The 21,710-nt window shown below is 44.5% G+C and overlaps 1 protein-coding gene across 3 annotated transcripts in view; it reads right to left on the bottom strand.

The window, feature by feature from the left end:
- The window catches only part of LOC124292632, a 134,026-nt gene that overhangs the window by 37,903 nt on the left and 74,413 nt on the right, over positions 1–21,710 (bottom strand). Inside the window, exon 1 of one of the 3 annotated variants that reach the window (XR_006902520.1) lies at positions 20,011–20,075. The exons of 1 other annotated variant lie outside the window; for it this stretch is intronic. Coding sequence is in view for 1 of the 2 variants with exons in the window: in XM_046729924.1 (XP_046585880.1) it covers positions 20,076–20,079 (4 nt within the window). In the remaining variant the exon portion in view is untranslated. Of the gene's footprint in view, positions 1–20,010; positions 20,080–21,710 lie in introns of those variants that run through there. One more of the 3 variants, XM_046729924.1, reaches the window with a different exon arrangement.

Here is a 21,710-nt window from a genome sequence, read left to right as displayed (position 1 = left end):
CAGACAATCGGAGAATCTTCGACGATTTCCTTGCTGACAGACAACGAGAGTAGACTAACTGAGAAGTCCATGAATTACGAGGTGCTGCAGGAATTCCAAACTTTCACAGGATCACAGCAGGATATTCGGTTCTATATTTACAAAGGGCAGGATTATGTGCTTGATTTCTAACTTTATCATACTTTTTATCCGACGACAATAATTCTGCGCTGGTTAGGAATTCGGCTCTTGTGCGGATCAGAAACTTACGAAAACCTTGAAGTTTCCAGACTAAAGGTCGAAGCAATTCGTACATAAATGGAAAAAACGACGAAAACTTTGCAATATTGAAAGCAAATATTTGTTCCGAAATTTTGTTGCCGACATAAGTTCAGTAACTCAAAGCCTTGAAAGTCACTTCTCGAAAGACTGAAGAGACTAATGGTCGTCGAACATGCTGAATGACGGCAATACCTTTATATCTCACAGGCGAAAGTTAATTTTCGTAAAAATAATATGCGTACCAATGCCAAAGACTCATTACGGAATCCTTAAGCGGCGTTGATTTCAATATTTTCGTCGTTTCGTTCGGCGGTTGTGGAATAACGAATCGCCCGCCTCGTGCAGGCATAAAGTCGGGAACAGAGACGCGTTCGTGAGAGTGGGCATCGTCTCTGGCCTTGACTATCGAAGGTGCCTGACCACCTACCTAGTCGCGATCACCGCAAAGAGCCTGTTAGCAATCAAGGCAGCTCAAAAACCGCGGATCCTTTCAAGTTCGAGAGTCAAAAAATTTCCCACCTTGCCGAAATAAAACTAATAAATAACTCAACGAAACGAAACAGGCTAATTATTACGCCCGTTTAGGTATGCGTCGGCATTGTATACACGTTCTTCGTACCCGAGGCCGACGAAAAGTAGAGGCTGCCAGCCCTCCTCGTCGAAGACGTCATCGTCGTCGTCGTCGTCGATCGTCGCCCAATAGTGAAGTGAGTCATTCGTCGAAAAGGGGGAAGGCAAACACCGCTAAAAGGAACGGGTCTGACATAACGACCAAATGAAAGGTATACGGAGCGGCAGACGTGTAACTATACGTAGGCATAGGTATCTTAGAAACGCAACGAACGTTGAACGCGCACCATTATGTGAAATATATACCCAGGTATTCACCAATGTAGCCGCATTGCTCGTATATTGCCGGCGACGTTGCTCGCGGGTTCCTTTCAAATCGAACGCGACGGTTTGGTCGGTCCTCTTACTTGCCGCCTCAGGTTTTTGCTTCCTCTTACTTTTGCGAAACATTTGCATTTCAGCGAGGAACTGTAACTATTGCTATCCACCACCACTGCTACTACTAGTAATGCTCACAGCACTCGTACGACGTTATTCTCGCAATGATCCGTTCACCTGCAGCTATTATGTACCTATCCACGTTATAACACGGTAAACATATCCGTTGCGTAGTTCTACTAAAACGACACGAATTATCACCAAGGATTTTTCTGCAGTACGGATCTTCCATCCTCCTCTGGCTTGGACTTGCCAGATCGATCACAAAACGTGCAGCGTACGTTTCCAAATAGAATTTGACCCTGCTGGCGAAATCTTGCTAAAGATATGGTCGTTTAGGTGTAATTGATGACCACGCTTATTACACCACCGTTAAAAAACACACGTATACTTGTATGTTCGGTCTACGGATGATTGTACAAGACTGAAAGTAAGAGGTTGCAGGAAAGTAGAAAAATTTACCGTTCGAATTTTCATACAAAAATCAACGAGGTTTACGAACGCGTCATCTAATTGCCAAACTGCAAGATCTCGGTGACGGCGTAGATATTCAGTTGCGTCCGGGAATCGATTTAACCGAGAATTCGTATACTGTATCTGGTGAACGAGGCGAACAAAACTAAAGAGAATGAAAAATTTCCCAGCTTTCCGTGCCGGCGCGATAAAAAGGGAATATAATAAAAGTGAACAAACAATGGAGAACCTGAGTCGACGCGGCGAAAGTCAATGATTTCCGGTATTTCGTGGTCAGGCGTTACTTTACAGTTTCTTTCACACGGACACTGACCGGTGGTTGATGCTTGGACTCATTGACTAACACAAGGTCTGTGAATGCATGAATTACACACCACCTATATGTATAACTATAACCCGGATCGGTGTTACTGAATGAAAGCCGAAGCGAGCTGCAGATAAAATAGAAGCACAGTATCGATCTCGAAGCTGGAAGTGTGCACTATGGTCAAGTATTTTTTCTCTTTTTCTTTTTTTCATCGTAAAACAATCGACAGCATATAAATCCTGTACATATAAGCAAAACTAATTAATATCAAAAACGAGTAATTCAACCTGTTTCACTGTGTGTTCGTTTTTAATTTGGTAATCATGAGGCAATCTACACTAATAGACGAGTGAATCAAGGTCCTGTTGCAGGATGCAGGGAAGAATAGGAAGCACGGTTTAAACATGAGAAAAAAAACTGAATTTTGGCATCAAGAAAAAAAAGAAAAAAAAAATCAACCAATAAGGATAAAACGTAACGCAAGGAAAAACTGATACATTGAATCAGTATGCGATTCGTCCATTAACAGCGTGTGCGTTAATCGCAATAGCTTAAGGCGGTTCCCAGATCTGCTTCTTCGGCTATCGAACTCGAGACCTTAACCTTTCCTGTCCGCCAGTCTATTCGTCCGTCTTGTCCCCGTCACGACACCGGAGCAGGCTGTTCAGCTAGCGTGGTTTCTTTCAGGCACATTCACTTCTGGACAGCACTAGACCAGATTACACTCCTATCTCTAGTATATATGTCATGCCTCCCCGCCCGTCCCTCCAATTCCTCTCTTGCCGAAGCATTCGCAACATTTGTCGTCCTCCCACCACGTCCCACGCTGATCGGTAGTAACGACGAACGCAAAAAAAAAAAAATAAAGGGCAAAGCTTGCGGGAGGTGTGTTAAGATTCGACAGGTACGTATTTTCGCGTCGAAACGTTGACAATATGTATATCCTGCAGTTTAAGGAGGTGTCTTAACTTCATTCGGGAAATGATGTGTAAGTCGTGTGTGTAGACTGCAAATGGCTTTATGTATTTTAGGAGTTTAAGAAGGTCGGCGAGTCGGGAATCAATACTTTGTCGATAATTTTGTAACGACATGGCCGGACTTGTTTAGTATTCATTGAAATTCATGTGTTTGTAAGCCACTGTAAGACGATTTTCCTGAGGAAGCAATACGCCAACTTTTTAAATTATAAAAAATTGTTATAGCTCACTAATACGCGAATTTGATAAATTCGACTCAACGTGCGACTGTATCGTAATCAAATTCGGATGAAAAAAAAAGTAATGATTTACGCTTCAGTCTACGCGAGGCACCGTCAGGTCTCTTCGCTGCCTACTGCAAAATAGAATGAATTAGAGTGTAAAATGCAGGATTCAGAGCTCTTTATACATAAGTATTACAGAGTTCTGGGAAAATAATATAGTTGCCGATTCATTGTTCTGGGCGGATTGCGAGGCTCGATGGAACTTTGAACTTGAGTGAAGAAACTTTGGCTCTCAATTCTCTTCCCGAGGGTGTTTGTTCCATGAGATGACGTGTCCTTGCGGCCCTTCCTCCGTCCTCCACGCCCCGATAGATTGTCGGGGTCTGACGTAGCGATCCCTTCGATCATTAGAAGGCAAATCAATGACTGAATCGCACCGGCTTCGAGGATGTTTTGCCGTCTGTGTAAGTGTATTTGCATGTGAACGTTATGCGTCCGCTTTACCCACCATCGCTATTTCCAATTTCTCTGATCTTTTCAACGCAGAGCTTTGAATCTCGTGCGCCCCTCTCGTGTTTCAAACTTTATTGGAAAAGCAATTGGAACCAACGAGAAGAGCGAGAGAGAATGAGAGGGAGAGCGTCAACGGTGAAAAAAAAGTTGTTAAAAAACTAACTCAACTGATGCAACGTAACGAACTGAGGGAGAGTTTTTAAATCGTTAAAATCGTGCCGAATGAAATTTTTTTTCATCGGTGAAAATTTCGCACGCGTGTTACACGAGTAGTACACGATGTACCATAGGTGTATTCGGGCCGGGACATCACGCGAGAGAATGAATTCGACTTTGAGACAATAACAATTGGCACGGCAATTGACGTGGCGACATATAGCAGTAGATCATATTGATCTAAATGGTGGTTCGGCCGGTCGTCGAGTTTCTTGATGAAGCGATGCTGCTGCACCGTTCAGTTCACCCGGATGCATTCCCTGTGCAATCCTGATGTACACCTATTAAGACATACAAGATGACTGAAATTCCTCTTGAAATTGGCAAAGGCGCGCTGACGTCTGATCCTGGAAATACCGAGGTTGAACGCAATTTAAAAAGTATTCGTCCGTTACACGGTGCAATCAGTTATATACGCGGTTCTGCACTCGGGACGGATTAGCTAATTAGCATCGTCGGAGTGGAGGTGGTCAAGCGTATAATACGTACACCTATGGAAGCTCGGTCAATGCAAGAAAGAGGATGTTTTTTGGCTCCTCGCAAGTGGACACGCACTAACTAGCCAGGTATATGCAGACGGATGATCAGCATTGCTAAGAGGAAACACACGCAAACGGTAGTTACGAGCAGGCGTTAATTTGCCTCGGCAATCTTTTGGATACGTATTTTCGAGTCTAGCAAGGGGCGCGAGCAGCGAGGGTTTTACCGTAATTACAAACTCGTGTCAGACGCGTGCACCTCCGACGTCGTCGTCCTCGTCGTGCAGTTCGTTATCCTATATGGCGAGAGATTTCTTAAGGTCTTGCAACGATCGCCCATCGGTGTATATGGAAGCGATTCTTTATTTTCTGTACGTAATCGGTGAGCAGCGAACAGCATCAGCCTAGAAGTAAACAGCCCGACGGTAGCCTCATACACTATAAATGTCCCGCCTATCTAACGCCTGCCTGTACATACCTAATGCATATACATATTATACTCTGTGACATGGTTGGCGGTTTGGTATTTAGGAAAGGCCAGCCGACCAATGTCACAACTCGTTTGAAAGGCGCGAGAATCCTATCGAAGCACACTTCTGTATCTGTTATAAAACACGGTGTACATGTACATGCGATTACTTGCGTACAAACGTTTGCGCCTCTCGCATGGTTGGATCGATTATTTCGACATTTTTTTTATTGCCTTTGGTTAATTTTCTTACCTTTTTTTGTTTCAACGTTTTTACACTCTGTATATTTTGACATCGGTTTAAATTGAGAGTAAGTGAAAACTTATCGAGAAGGTTGCAGAGCTGTTGTATTTTGTATAAAAATATCGACGCTTTTGTTCGTATAATTTGATCTTGCGAATATTCACTTGTCCAAGGTATATCGATACTCGTAATTTCGTCGTCGAGGCATATCGTGTTCCGGCAACTCCCTGTTGGGTGGTAACGCGGTGAAGTACCTGTAACGAATGAAACGTATTTTTGCCATCGGCTAGAGACCCTCTTCCGTCCGGGAGTAATTCCCCTCGTACAATGGTACGACGAAGATCGTGAATATTCAGTTCCCGCGAGGAAGCCGAAAACTGTAATAGCACGCGTAGAACTTCGGAAGACCGGTAACTGCGCGTTTCCCATGAGTCAAGCGTCTTTAACCCTTTCAGACTTTACCTTCTGCCGTCCGTCTACCTTCTGCGGATGGAAAACGGGTGTTTTTGGTGAACCGGTTCGACCGGTTTTCGTCTTGACAAAAAAATCGGGGATCGGAACTTCCGAGGGCGCAAGTCCTCTCGAGGAAAACTGATTGTCGGTGTAAGAAGTAAATGAAGAAGAAGAAGGAAGGAAGGAAGGAAGAAAAGCACGGATAGGTAGTCAGGCGAATTTTTTTTCTTTTTTACGGTTGGGAAAATTTAACCGCATATTCTTCCCAACCTGCACATTGTAAGAGACAGCTGACTCAGCTGGCTCGTTCAGAGGTCAAATTTTGTCGAAGCAACATTACGCGTTGTCTGTATCGATGAGGAATAATCGCAACTGCGTATTAAAATTCGCCTTGAATTAAAAATTTCCTTGTAAAATCGAGTGATATATAATCTTGACATGCGAATGGGCAAAGACAGAATTAAATTAAGTTCCGTTGGCGGCGTGCGTATCTCGATGACGTAAGCGACAGGCAGGTATATTTATCACAAAAATGGGTGATTTATGCGAATGGATATTATATATTATCCGCGTTTCGATTGTTCGATTTGAATGTTGAAATAAACCACGAAGAGACCGCGGCCACGGTTCGAGGGGGCAGAGCAAAGTTTTATTGTTTTCCCAGAGCGGAGATAATTACAGTAAAGTGACAAACGACTGCAATAATGCGCGGATATAATCGCGTATTCAACGGAGAACCGAACGAACCGAAACGCCTCACAACAAACAGGGTAAAATTTATGACAAAGGGTGGTTTTCGTCGGGTATATATGCGCGATTTTCAAACGCTCCGATACGCATATATACGCACAGCGTTCCGCGACGAGGTCGTAAAGTTTGCCGATTGAAAATCCGGGGAAAAGTTGCGTAGTCAACTTGATTGGTACGGGCAGAAAAGTAGGGTGGGCTTTTTCCTGCAGTTCGTACACAGTTTACACAGTTTACACACGCTTGATCCATGTCGTGAATTTTAATAATCGTCGTACCGAAACACGACCGCCGAACCACGGAAGGAACGTTTCCATTTGGGGGATGGACTCGGCTCGTCGTAACTCGACTCACAAAGTCGACGATAACATTGGATCCTGAAAGTGATAAGAAGTTAATAATCGTGTCCAGTACCGGTAACAGTCCGACAAATTGAAAAGAGACGCTTTCTCAGTTCAACCCTTTCCTGAGAAAAATGATTTCACGATGATGTGAGAACCGCATAATCGGCTTACGAATCGATGCATCGAACAGAGTCAGGAATTGCTTGATCAAAGTTTGCTGGGCGATACTATTAGACGAATAAGATCATTCGGTAAGCTGCAGGCGCATCCCTGGATCCCGAATCTCTTGACAACGAGCGAGCGGTTGAACTCTAGAGAATGAATAGAGCCGACCCGCGTATCCGTAATAAACCCCCTGTACTGTGAATTTCCTGGAGAGTTTGTTCGTCATAGTTTGAAGAAAATTGGACACCCTCGCCTCGGGGATGAAGAGAAGGTGACAGGGGTTGGTCGTCGACAGGGTGGTTAATCGGGAGCTGTACAGTCTTGGGAGGCAGTGGAAACGTTTCAAGTCCAGGTAATTTATCCAAGTTACATAATAAAGGAAGGACTCGCGGGCACCCCTCAGGGATCCACGAAGGATGTCCTCCGGCCGGCGGACCAAGGGGGATCAAGGCACGGGGACGGTTCGTCTGCGAGAAGCTTCGCCGAGGGGAGGTCGTTTATTAAAGGGACAGTTTGACCGTGAACCAAGGATGGGTTTGCGGCGGCCATCCGAGGGACGCGGACGAGGACGCGAAGGGACGGCCTCGGTATCCAGAGGCTATTGTGGGTCCGGTTCGTCGCAAAAGGTTTCTGAACCCGGCTCGACAATGGGAGAGAGCTCGACCCTGGTCTTCGGATATGCATGGAGGCCCGGCGTTTAAAGGGGTTGATATATGCCGACTATGGGACCGTTTCTGGCCGGCTTACTTATCGGCGCTAGGAGGCTACCTCGAGAATTCTATGACCTAATCGCACCCCGTTCACACGAGTTCCTTCGAGCCTTAGAAATGGCGCGTAACGCGTGTTCCACCGTTCAGCAGGAACTGGTATCGTAGATTTTGCTCAATCACGGAACCTACTTCTTCGCACGCGGTGCTGCTAATCGCCGGGTAATTTAATCACCGTAGCTAGACCATTTATGTATAGTCAAGTAAACCTCGGCCGTTGCCAGATCCGTATAATACAATGGAAAAAAATTTCGTTGCTGCTCCTCCAGACGTTTGAAGGTGCGTCTTTAAAATTGGTAAAGAAAAATTTCTTTTCTTCTCGCTCCGTTTGTATTCGATTTGCCTGTACACAAAAGACTGCGGTGGTCTGTCCAATGAGTTTATAAGTGTGCGTTAAACAATGATCAAAGCATTATATGTACGTATATCCTGTCGAGTTGGGAAATAAAATTATTCTCAAGCTTGAAACGGCTCGTTTTTATCCTACGATATTAACAACGGGAGAAAATTTTCTATTCTTTCCTTTAGTTTTTGTTGTTTTTTTTTTTGTTTCTCTCCTTTTTTTTTTTTTTAGCGACAACATCGCGGTCAGTACAATCGTACGCAAATACACATTATTCCTGCAAACAGAAGACCTTGTGAAAGTTACATCACTCGAAGGCTGCTTATGCAGCGATTGACATGATTCCGTGCCCACGTTACATTATGTGTTTCGAGAAAAATGAGCTTCGACGATTGCGGACAATCTGGCAAGAATATAATCTACTCGGTGACGGACTAATTCGTACTGCGTTATTTCGGTCTGAAATCGACGGCTCCTCGTTACTAGCAGTTGAAATGCAATGACCGTTACATACGAGCCTGACGCATTCCTGCAAAACCGTGTGGTAAGAAGAAGCGCGTTTAAGAATCACCGTTTCCCCGCATATTTTTAAGAGGTGTAATAAAACGCCGCTGCTCTTTGGGTACTCACCACGTTTTCAAGGAGTCATGCGCGTGTTCAGGCACTTCGATCGTTCCTTTTTTTAAGGAAAGTACCGTTCGGCTGCATCACGGTTTCAAGAAATCGTCCGGCTTGCCTGGTACTCCGCAAACACGGACTCGGCATTTGGTTAGCAATTTTGCGAGGAAGCCTAACGCGAGTTGCTCGCGCTTTAGAATCGCGACTCAAGTGACCAAATTAGCGTTGAGTATGAGAATAGCGATTTCTCTCAAAACCGTGGCGACGATCGAGGCTGCAGCAGCTGGCTCGACATGTTCGTCAATTGTTTCTTGCTCTCAGAGTCTCGACCGTTATTTTGCTAACGAGTTGACGTCACGTGACGATCGTATGCCCGTTTTGGTGCCCAATGACCGATACCGAGAACCGGGAATCGAGAAGGAAACGGTAACCTCCGCGCTGCAGGACTCGAGTAAATTCGTCCTGTGCCGTTCTCCCGCTCGAGTTAATCCCGTTTGACAGGATCACCGTACCGGAGGCTGAGCCCTAGATAAACTGGATCACGGAGACGCGGATCTACTTTTTAGACGAGCGAAAACCGGCGAACGCGCTCCTCGCTGTTTTGTTACGAATCGCGTTAGTCGGACGAAAACAGGTCCAGAACTCGTTTTATCTGCGGTCAACGAAGCTGTCGGATATTCGCCTGGGTTAACTGTGAAAGAATGAGAAACAACGGAAGCGAACGAAACGAGCCCGGTAGAGAAGATTTTAATTCTTTTTTATCTTACAAAGAAGTGAAAATAAAATTGTTGATTACAGATATTGATGGTCTTTGCACTGTAAAGGTAAAGGCAAAACGCGTTATCACGCTTGCACATCGCACGTGGGTTGGCAGCTAATACAAGCTAATTACACGAAAAAAAAAGAGGAAGAAAAAAAGGCACCAATTTTACGGGACTGTTTCTCAATGCCTCCGACATTGGAGGTACCGAGTATAAAAGAGAGACTTCTGACCCCACCAAGGTGGATTCCTGATTGCTGCCACGATCAATCAAAAAAGAAATTTCGCTCATATTTCATCGTCGAAATTTGGGCGATACGTCGGGCAGGCGCCCAGCGGAGTCGAAACGCGCAAGTCTTATAATATCGTCGCAAACACGCACATTGCGCGAGTTTGTAACTGGGCCGAAGTTTCTCCGTTACGGAATAGAGAAAGAAAGTGATCCGGTCAGAGTAGAGATGATTGTGTTGCTCTCCCTCTCTCTCTCTCTCTCTCTCTGTGTAACGTAGGACCAATATCATCTTTATCGGATATCCATTTCTCGGGTAAATATCTCTCAGTGGTGTGACTGGCCATTGGATATGCGACGAACGGTGGTTTCGTCCACTTTTTTTTTTAGGTCAATCGCGTTTCTGCGAGGACGAAACGAGTCTTGTTCCTCCAGGCGGAGGCTTGGATAGGCTCGGGTTGTTACCGGGTAGACCTGCGGGGAATCACCGACGCAACAGACAAGACGCGAGTCGAATTGGTAAGGGGACGGGATAGTCGGAGGATAGTTGGACACATCTTATGCATTATTCATCGTCGGCGTTCCCCGTATTTTCAAGTTTAAATATTTGAATACCTCGTTGCCGCTAACGTCGAAACCAAGTTAGGGAAATATTCGTTCGCTTATTCACACGGGATTGTCCGCTCTTTCGGGCCAACTTGAACAACCTTCCCCATACATCCGATACCCGCGTCAGCTGATCGCTGTTTCACCTCTTTTTTCTCACTCGTCCGTCTGGTCGCAACCTCGACGCATAACGTGTAATCGATTTTGAAGAGAAAAGAAGAAATACATGTCTCTAAAACCCTCCAGGAAGACGACTCGGTTGTTGTCGCAAGGTTTCGAGTAGACGATTCCTCTGGTTTCAAGTGTCAGGTTCTTCTTGAAAAATTTGTTACTCCAAGATGCGTTAACTTCGGTTGACGCTGACAGATGATCGGTAAACACGATGGTTTCCGATCTTTTTTAATGGTTCAAAAAATAAAACTTTCCCGAAGGTGATCACGGCATGACTTGAATTTGCATTTTTTCCCATTAGTCAAAGCCTGCTCGTACTGGCTCATTCGATTATAAATCACCGTGCGTGTTCATAGTATTTCATAAAGATTGAGAAACGTCTGAATAATTTTGTCTGAAAAGTTGCGAGAGAGTGCGGTTCGTCGGAAAGTTCGTAAAGAAGTACCAACGAACGTAAATTTTCCAAGTGATTTTGATACTGATTAAGTAGAGCCCGGTTGACGTCAGAGCCTTTTCATTCCGGTTATAGCCCAAGTTAAGTTATATCTGGATTATCCGGGTACAAGAAAGCTTGAGAGCCAACGAGAGAAGGAGAAAAGGGGGCATGGGAAGTGAAGGAGGGTTTCGACTCACGAGAGGATGCCGGTGGTGGTTTTAACCGCGTCCCAAAGTCTTGGAGAAAGGCGGCAGATATTACCTCATAACTTTGCGTCGTGAAGCCACGAGTAGGTATAAGCTATCATCGTGAGGGGGCCCGGAGGAAGAGACGACGAAGAGGCTCTTCGCACGCGTGTTGGTGGGCAAGGACCGAGGACGTGGAGGAGAACGATGGCCTTGGCGTATGTGTGTGCGATGTACTCCCATGGATAACGGGGGTCCTTTCCGGAGGACCTAGACACGGCCGGCACGGGATAAAATTCCAGGAAAAGAACCTGCGCTAACGTCCGGGTGCGTCCTCCATTCCATTCCATTCCATCCCATTCCGGTCCATCTCGTTCCATTTCATTCCATTTCCTTTCGAGCTGCCGAGATCGGTCGCTCGAGTTTGGATGTGGCGAAGTGAAGGGTCTCTCTTGGCAAGGGGTCCGCTAATGGAAGGGTCTCTGCAGGTCTACGGGTAAGGCGGCCGTGCCTCTGATATATACGCCATTCGTGACGGGAATTCGCGACAGTCTCGAGGTCAGTAACGTACCTACATTCGCGCCTTATAGCCTATCCCATGGCCCACGAGCCTCCTCGTTCCTTACGACACTCGTGTGACTACTCCGCTCATTTCTATAAATACCAGGGTGACTTACAACGAATACCGCAGTCCTTTCATTTTTCTATCCAAACGCTTCACGCTGCACTGGGCATTGGAATCAACGAGTCCCGTGGGAATGATTGGACGAGTCGATAATGCTGCTCTTCCAGGACTGTCAGTGATACGCGAGTCTCACTTGTCACCACGAGTTCGAAATTCGGGATCAAAATTCGAGGCGGCGCGGGCGTTAGGAAATTCTTTGATCAACGTTGATCAACGTACGATGATACACAGGGAACTCGAACTAATTTTACCCGGCGTTCCATGCAGCGGCCTGAACCGCCGCAAGTCCGAGGTTCTAGGTCTGATAAGAGAGGCACCTAACCGCTGTCATCCAACGAGGCATAAGTGAGCCGAGGACAAGCGCGTTGCAAAACTTTAAACACTTTACTTGCAAATTAAAGTCTAACTTTGCAATCTCCGGTTGCACCGAGCTTACCGTATATGGCTTCTATGCGCACATTCACGTACACACGGATGCACGTGGAAACGAGTGTGTGTGACGCGTGCTTCGATACGCGGTATATCTGCCTACGCCGATCGTGCGTTGCGGTATTTTTCTTTCTTTCTTTCTGTCATCACTTTTTTTTTTCCTCTCCATTTTCTCGCTCTCTCGACAGAAAGTCGGAAAGTAAAGCGACGGAATAAATTTGACGATGTAATTATATACGTACGGATAATGTGTGCGCGGTAAGTGGAGAGCTGAAAATTGAAGACCCTCATTTACTTTCGGAGTTTATTACACCGACGGAGGAGGATGTCGTCGACCACCACGACGGTCGAAACGTATTATTGTTAATGATTTTCTCACAAATTTACCATCGCGTCGAGTGAAACTGGGTTGCGCACGGCTTAATCGAACCGCCGTTCAGATCCGCCACTGCCGGTACTTCTGTGCCACGAAGCCAAGGTCCAGCACTCTCCTCCGTATTAAAGTCGGCCGTGCAGTTTTGCTTTCCGTGCAACTGTTGGTGTGGTCCCACCTCGGGTCCCACCGTCTGGTATGCTTTTTCAGTCGACTAATCTACGGACGACGACTCTTCGTCATTGCAACACCAGGTGTATCAATTTGTTTCGTGTCTTTAAGGCAGCGCGTGTGAAGTTTCGGAGAAGTACGTGTAAACGTGAGTTCAGGGTCAGTTGCTACGACGAAGGCATTGCGGGAGGAAAATTTAGGTAAACTTGATTCGAGGGAAGGACGAGGGCAAACAACGAAACAATACTTATCACCGTTGGATACGATATCATCACGTACGACGTATATTATCTTATCTCCGTGACAGTTATCGCGATCGTTAAAAGTACCAATCTTATCGTCACTACGCTTGTGCGTCTCCCTATCGGGCCAACTGAAACCACATAATCGTTGGTTAATCATCAAGGAAAGTATACGGCTCTGTAAAATACTGTGGAACGGAAGCCAACGGCTGGTAATAAATGCATAAATGCTTCGAATCGAAAGTACTTAAGCCGATAGAATGTGCAGTTGTGTGATTATTGTTAAAGTTCAAACGGTGAGCTGATATTTAGGCGTAAGATAAGTAAGCGAGTTGGCGATTAGAAGCGAAATATCACCTAGTGCTTGGAGGTCACAGCACAAGTTGCGAATTTTTATACGGCAACAGCCGAGTGTGCAACGACAAGTTCTTATTCCGAATTATTCGAGGTTGCGTTCCTGGCTTGAAGTAAAAGTTGCGCAATAATTTGTCGTTTTCCTTTCTGTCACGTACACGTCCCAGATTAAGTTCGAAAAATACCTTCTCGACTCTTATTAGCATACTACGAGATTCTGTTTGCAAAATAAATTAGACAATTTACGAAACACGTTAGAAAGCGAGTCGAAAATACTCGTTTAGTTGTCGTACTTGTCTCCACTGTGCGTGGGTTATAAGCTACTGCATCCAAGTTTGTGTGCGGACAAATTATTGTCCAAACATTGAGGTGTGCGTAAACGATTCTCCGTTTCTTCTTGTTTCGAGGGATCTCGGTAGAACAATATTGTCCGTTAAATTAGCTGAAAATTTCCAAGTGGCTCGTATTTCTCACCAGAACATGATCTTCCAAGTATAAAAATAAAACTCTGCATGTTTATTCCCAATCAATTATAACATATTTATGCGCATGCATGTGCCCCGACAACTTTGATAAAACGATTTACCAATCAGGTTATTGGCAGTCTCTACGCAAAAACGCGAAGGTCACGTAAGACGGTTGACGAAATCTACATTCAAGACGTACGGCTTGTGCTTCTTGCCACCGTAAAGTCTAAAACCGCTGCAGACGTTGCGTTCAACCGCGCGATTATAATATGCGAAATATTCCGACTCCTTTACCGATCCGCGTTTCAAACTTACCCGGTTCTGGCAATTTTTGGCTAACCATTTAAACCGTACAAGACAACCTAGTAGCAATTCTCCAAACTGAGTACGAAATAAATTTGCGAAACTGTTCGAGCATACTTTCACTACTCACATAGTTACCAAAGGGTGCAAGTATGTAGGCAAAGTCTAATGATTCTCAGGAAAACGTACATGGTTTGCAAATCTTTCCCATGACGGTGCATGTTGCAATTATTACAACAGTTGTGGAAATTTTCAAATTGTATCACGATTGGTTATCAAAGAATTGACAATAGTTCCCACCTATACATTACATACTCAAAATCAAGTGTTCTGTTTGAAAGTGCATTGCAACATTAATTTTCTATTTACATCCCGCAGCCTGTATAAAAGCACAGTTTACATTTTGCGCCTATCTTCTCGGTCGATTCGCGTCCCGAAAGCTGTGAAAAAAGAAAAAAAAAAAAAAAATGTCCGAAGATTCTTGTAAGTCCTCTAGATTCCATCAATACTAATGGCGCGTTACTGAAAGAAATGAAAAAAGCTCACGGAGAAAATACCGCGGAAACTTGGGCAGAGTTTCGAAGTACGAGGCACTGATGTAAAAATTGAAAAGCACCCAACCGTCAGTTTCGCGTCACGTCTCTTCGGCGCTACTGAAATCCGTCAAACGGTTGGAGGGCGAGTTGTACGGAGCTTCGCATCCGCGGAAAAACCGGGTACGAAAGCTCCTCAGCGAGCAATGGCCGCCGGTGGTGCACCAGGAGGTGGAGTACTCGCAGTCGCTTCGAACGAGCAATTCGTTGCCGATCGTCGCGAAGCTCGAGCAACGGAGCGAGGCGAGGGTACGTCGGGGTGTGTGCCAGTCACCGGGGATTCCCCCACTTTCGCCCCGTCCTATACCCCCCGCAAGGATCAATACTTACCAGTGTTATCATGCTCCTCTACCGTGCAGCGGCTGACGCTACTGTTCGGTTAAAGGTTCGTTTCCACTGCGAAAATTTGCAGCGATTTTTTTTTACAGGGAATGGTGTAAACATTTCTCATATATCATTGTTTCACCCTTCTGCTTGCAGCAACGATTTATTGATAAAGGCTGGCAGCCGAACCGAAAGCGATAAAACCGAGGGCAATTTGTCTTCCATCAGTGCAAAAGTTTATTAATTCAAACGTATATACGTGACTGGAGATTCCGCGATGGTAAAATTATTTGACATCGAAATTGCCCGGTAAAATTGCAGGAGACAATCGTCCGACTATATATCGATGATATTCCACGGGTTCAAAATCGTACATCTCAACGATGGAAGTTTGCTGGGCTACATGCATAACCGAGAGATCAAGGTCTGCGGTATGATAAAATTGCAAAACTTGAAGTGACGCAACTTTCGAAGAGATTGGTTAAAGCGATTTTAAAATCCGGGTCAATTTTCATAATCCTAACGCCGATTGGATTATCTTTGACTTTTACAAAGTTTATCTATCAAAACATGTACCGAAGTGTGTAGGTTAAAAGTAGAAGAAACGAAGCCGAAAAAACGGGTTATCAGAATATACATGCAATAAATACCGAGAATAGCACGAGTGATAGTGGTATTAAGTATGTAATTGCGAAAGTTTTATCTACTTGAAAAGCTTTGAAAAGCAAAAGGTCACAAGTCTAGCAGAGTTCGTGATTCGGGAGTATCTAACAATTTCGCGTCAAGATTTATGACGTACGTAGAAACGGGAACGATACACAAATAATAGGCCAAAGTTTGAACAATGAAAAAGTATATTTCTTCTTGTTTGTAAGCCACTCGGGGAACTATCCAAAGTTCGATTATGGAATCCAGTTTCAACAGATAGAAGAACAAGTCAAGTCTTTTGGTCAAGTGATACGGGCAATTTGGATTAGCGAAACTCTCAACTCTTGTAAATCGCAGAACGAAAGTTCTCGATTCTCCCTTCTCCCTTCTCCCTTCTCCCTTCTCCTTTCCTCCGCATCCTCACCTCTTCGGACAACTTTGTACAACTTCGTGTAACTTTCCGACGCATAAAGACAATCCTTCTGAAACTGGTTTACTTTGCGCTACTTCTTCTCTTATCGGTGCTCACGATTTTCGCTAACCTCGTAGCAATTTGGCAATCGATCAATCAATCAATCAACCAATCAATCAATCAATCGTCGCATTCGCGAATCGGAAGTTCGCATCGGACCACGAATAGCCATTGTTTCTACTTTTTTCACCGTTAAGGGTGTGCATCGCCAAACTCAATTACGGCCGTCGACGCGGTCATCTAGATCTTTATACTCAGCTTATCGCGATCCATTACACCCCATGGGTCATCAAGCGATGCTAATCATCGAGAATAATTACGTTCCTAATAATATACCTCGACACTATGGAACGGCAGCACCTCGACACTCGTTTAGCAATATATTTCACGGAAATTTTCACCGTGTAATTTACCACTAAAGCGTGCCATGCGATATATGTATACGTGGATAACTGTGAAGTGAAATTTCACGCTGACAGTGTGAAATTTTGTTTAAAAATTGCCTTTTTTTTTTAACATCATCCATATATATAATAGGATTCCGGCACACGGAGAGAGGAAGAAGAGCCGCCGTCGCCGCCGCCTTCGCAAAATTTGTCTCCAGAAAAACGGCTTCAATATTTATGCGAGGTCGTAAAATCAAGGTGGGCTGCAAAACCCGTCACGTATGTATGAGCCGTTCGCAGATATTAAAGCGTCGGTAAAACGCCTGCGTTGCAGGACGCCTGATGAACGATAATAACGAGATACGTACGTTCCGAAACAGATCCGTAAAAGGATACACAAGCCCCACTTTCTCTCTTTCTCTCTCAATCTCTCTTTTTCTCCCTTTCTCTCCTCGACGTCAAAGACGGGAGACACGACCCGCGTCAAGTTTATAAACTCATTGCCGACATATAAACATTCTTTGCTTATAAACTAATTATCGCTAGGGGATATCAAATATCAGTCTTGGCTTTCGCTCAAGTGTACAGCGTAGGGGGAGGAGTAGGACGACCGCAACGTAGACCAGAGAGACTGATGCCAAAAAGGAATGCAAAAAACGAAAGTAAAAAATAAAAAATAAAATAAACAAAAATAATAAATAAACACGAATAATACGATGACGAAACGAGTCTTTGGTTTTATTCGTGCCAAATGCGCAAACAATTACCCATATGTGTGTGTGTGTGTGTGCGTGTGTGTGTATATATGCATGTACGCGTCGATCATTGACCCGGCCTGCGGATACAAGGATGAATAAAAATCGAGCTCCTTGAGCCGGAGGCTGGTTTTCTATCATAGGTGTACAGGTAACAGCGTAAAGCCCAAAGGCTGCTCGAATGACGAATGCGCCGATTGAAAACACACACATGCGTGTAATCCAAGTGTAATCGTGCATAATGCACGATTGTAATCGAGGGTGGAGCCGCGCCTTGTATATTTTATCACCACCCGATACCGCAGGCGGGGCAGTCGCTGATTGAGAGCCATGCAGGCCTAGGTATGGAATATTGCAGTAACAAGGAGACAACGTCGCTCTGTTGGATTTAGGCGCCATTCCATGTACTCGCTACCGGCTTCCGAGTTTTCCGACCGTTCGTTCGCTAGCTCCATACAGAACCGGCAATAAAACACTCGCCATAAGCCACCCCGTTTGTTGCTGGCGGTATAACATTCGCGGACGTATGAATCGTCCGTCCAGGGTCCCCTGCTTCGCACGTCACAAACATTGGTAGCCCTGTTGGTATCCAGGGGTTGATGCCCTTGCTACTAATGCACAGGGCTGGTTCGCGACGCGAACTCGGATAGACAACCTTTGCTGTCGCGCATACTGAACTATGCCTAGGTATTAGAAGTGAACGTGCAAGGGTGGGCTTATGCTTGCAGCCGAGTGATACATGACGCCCGATATTCCCTGGAATGAAAAAACTCGAGTCCGGAGCGCGTATTAAAATGGAAAAAAAAAAACCGAACTATCCGAGTGTTTTGACCTGCCGCTACATAAAGGGCAGTATAGTATTGAATTTCGATAGAGATTTGATTTTTGCACCATTGCTGTGTTGATCGGTGACTAAAGACGACTGAGGATTGGGTATCGCATGGAGAATCGGTACTTTCATATTTACTCGACACCTAACAATGTAGAATATCAGCGCTTCGTAGTGCAAGGCACTATGTAATTTCAACAATACCAAATCAGCAAATAAAAGTCGACTTTTCTAAGCAAGGGATGCTCAAGTAAAATCTTTAATGGTAAATTTTTTTTTCGTTTATCGGAGCCCCGCGCTTTTGGAATAATGCGGAATTTCGAAATTTCAGTTCATCGGACTACTTCGCAAAACGACCGCACTGCTTTCCCCCGAGTTGCTTCAGGGACTGAGGGGTGAAAGTGGAGTGCGAAGGCAGAAGGGAAGAGTGAGATTGGGAAGAGGAAGGCTCTTCTACCCTTTGCGGAAAAGAGGGTATATGGGATAGCGGTGTGGGCGGAAGAGTAGGGGTTCAATGTTCCCCGTGCCACGTCACGATTTTAATGCGGTACGATCGCGGAATGATTATACTCGCGGCAAGTCGGACGATTGTACATCATGTGTATCATGTATGTATGTACGTGTGCAAAGTATACGTAAACATGTGTACGTGAGGGTGAATGCACGATTAGGGACGTGGTGTAAAAATAGAAAATAAATAAATAAAATCCATTAAACAGGCATTATACATACAAGCAAGGAACACACGTGGTCGTAGGAAGAATTAATTATATACGCTGAGAGATTAGACACGGATAGCTGGATTAAATTAGTCCGAAATTTTTAATAAAGGGAACCAGACGCGTGACCGATCGTACGCGATTTCCCCGACGCAGGTTTGATTTGTATTCTTCAACTCGAGTGTGAATTTAATCCAACAATCGCAGTCTCTGTCCCGCGATCGTGCAGATTCAGGATAATCCGAACGAAAATTTCGTCGCTTCCTCAACGGTTTGCATCCCGGAGGAAACCACAGGAGGAGGGAAGAAACGCTGTGCCTTCGTGCATCCCCAGCGAGTCGCAGGCTGCAGGTCGAGAACCCTGCCAATGGCTGGTTTCCCGCCGCATACGGCGAAGTAAAATATATACAATATACATTTATCACACCTCGACTCTGTGCATAATTTAGTCAGAGGTATACGCAGATGTTCTATACAGCTGCACAGACAACGACGACGCTGTAATATGTGCGGTTCGCTTGCTTGCCCCGTGACGTCATCGGGCACCGATCGCAGATAGCGCGCTAGCTTACGCAGATGCATAGATTGGGCCCCGTTTTGCCATACGGTTGGCTTCCCGGCCCCTGGGTTCAATAGTCCCTGATGGAAAAGTGTATTGCGCTGCACGCGTTCGAGCCCGTCGACTTTTCATCTTGGCGAGCGGAAAGAAAATGTGGAGAAAAAGATGGAAACGTTTCAATTATAGATGTTTGTGCAAAAAGTATGATCGACTCGAACGAGACGTTGTCGAATGGAGAATTTTTCATTTATTTTTTGTTTCGTTGTTTTCGTGATACACATTTGATAAAGGTGCGCAGTGGCGGAAATTTTTTGCTCGACTACTGGTCCGATACCGTATAACCTACAGCGTGTACTGTAAGCATTTCGTCGATTTGACAAAACAGGTCCCCATATATTTATTTTCCTTCGCGAACGTGGTAAATATTTTTGAAAACACCATCATTTTTACAATTTATATAATACAGTTTTGTTTACGCATTTTAGGTGTAAAAATGCGATACCTACACTTGATTTATGCAAGGTAGCTTTTGCGGCCTTGTGTTGATCGCAAATGTCAATATCATCGCGATGTAATTCGCGATCATGCGAATATACCAATCGCGTGTTTTGCACGTGCAGATTGCGAAACGCTACCTGAAAATCCGCTATATCGAGCCTGTTAAAAAACGCTGCGTGGATTAAAAAAGTCGAGTGAAATACTCACGCGACCTGCACAAATATATTTGCTGTTCGACTCATATCTTGGCAGACACTTTTCATCCGGATAGCTTACCTGTAAGAAGAAAAAGAAAAAAATATAATTAATTACGTTTTATGATAATTCGAACCGTTGAACACGGACGTATAAATATAAATTATACATATAAGGGATTCCAAGGGCTGTTTCAGCGAGTCGAAACACCTGGACGGATCACATGTGTGTGCCCGCTGCAGTCATATGGCCGGACCAATTAATTGCAAATAAAAAAAGAAAAAAGAAATAATGACGGAAGAAGACTGGGGGAAAAGGAGAAAAAAAAAAAAACACCTAATTGATCGGCAACCGTTGTTATTAAGGTAGCTACCGCTTGTTGTTGTTGCATCGAGATAATATGTTGCACGTTTATTTCTGCCCGCGTATATCTACCCACAATTATACTCCGACTTGGCTGTGCGATTCCAGCCAAAAACCAATTTACCTCACAACAACAGATGTCTGCGGGGTTTTGCGGTTGTTTTTCTTCGTTCGTTCATTCATTTTTCCTCCGAAATAAATTTCCGATTGTGGTACTCGGATACTGCACTTGGCAGTGGTGCAGAATTGAGAATAAGCAATACTGTATTGTTTCAAATGCTCATAGAATACACTGCATCGATGGTCACTAAGCAAAAAAATAATCAAACACGACTCGATTGAATCGGTAAAAATTAATCGATTATTTCGTATTTTTTTGAGACGTGCATACAAAACCAACATTTCGTAAATTTCAATATGCAGTCCTAATAGCGGAAAAGTTTTTTGATAATTTATAGTTTCATTGAAAATATTTTTCAATTTCGGGTGAAAATATTCATTGATCTTTCGCTTATTATATTGAATAGGTGCTTGGTAAGTAAGACAATGTTAATAACTGATACTTTAATCACATAAATCGATGATGTATTGCATAGTTCACGGGACCATAAAACAAAAACCGATTGTGAGGAAAAATAGTCGATTATACTCGATTAATCGGGGAAAAAATGATCGGTTTAATCGAAAATCGATTACTTTTGGCCACTCTTAGACTACATTGGCTCCGTCGAATCTGACTCTTTTCTGGCTTCTTTCAGTAATCACAGAAGATCGCGGCTGGACTAGTCATAGGAATATTCGTACAGTAAAGTGTGTATAGTAATAGTTTCTCCGAAAGCGATGAGTCTTTGCTTAGTCATTTCGCACATTCAAGGAATATACATACACACACACGCACATATATATATACATATAGCCGATGCGAAGTAAACTCGAGACATTTTTGACTAGGACTTGGCAGCTGTATGCTTTGCGTTTTATTTTTCTCACGTATTTACGCATCACGCCCTTTTTCTCTGTTTCGCATTTTCGCTTCGCTAGTGGACGTAGGATGAAGCTCCCCGTTAAACTTATTTCGCAACAGCGCCTTTGAGCGAAATCGGTAACCGCGTTCGTTAATAAGCTTTCGTACGGAATATTACGGTTTAATTCCGGTTTATTAACATAAAAATGAGAGGTTCGATCGGCCGGGGGACTTATGGCAACTGCCGCCCCTATTAATATCGTTTAGTAGCAACCCCTTGGCTCGACCGACCGAACTTCGCGTGTGCCTCAGGGTTGTTCGTTCGCACGAGGCATGCGACGTGCTATCTGCTACAGTCAACAGCAGCGGGGGTCCGCAAGCTCGA

The sequence above is a fragment of the Neodiprion lecontei genome, chromosome 1, assembly GCF_021901455.1.
Source record: "Neodiprion lecontei isolate iyNeoLeco1 chromosome 1, iyNeoLeco1.1, whole genome shotgun sequence".
Lineage (NCBI taxonomy): Eukaryota > Metazoa > Arthropoda > Insecta > Hymenoptera > Diprionidae > Neodiprion > Neodiprion lecontei.
Note: the sequence above shows the minus strand (reverse complement) of the source record. Positions and strands in the feature narration are given on the sequence as shown.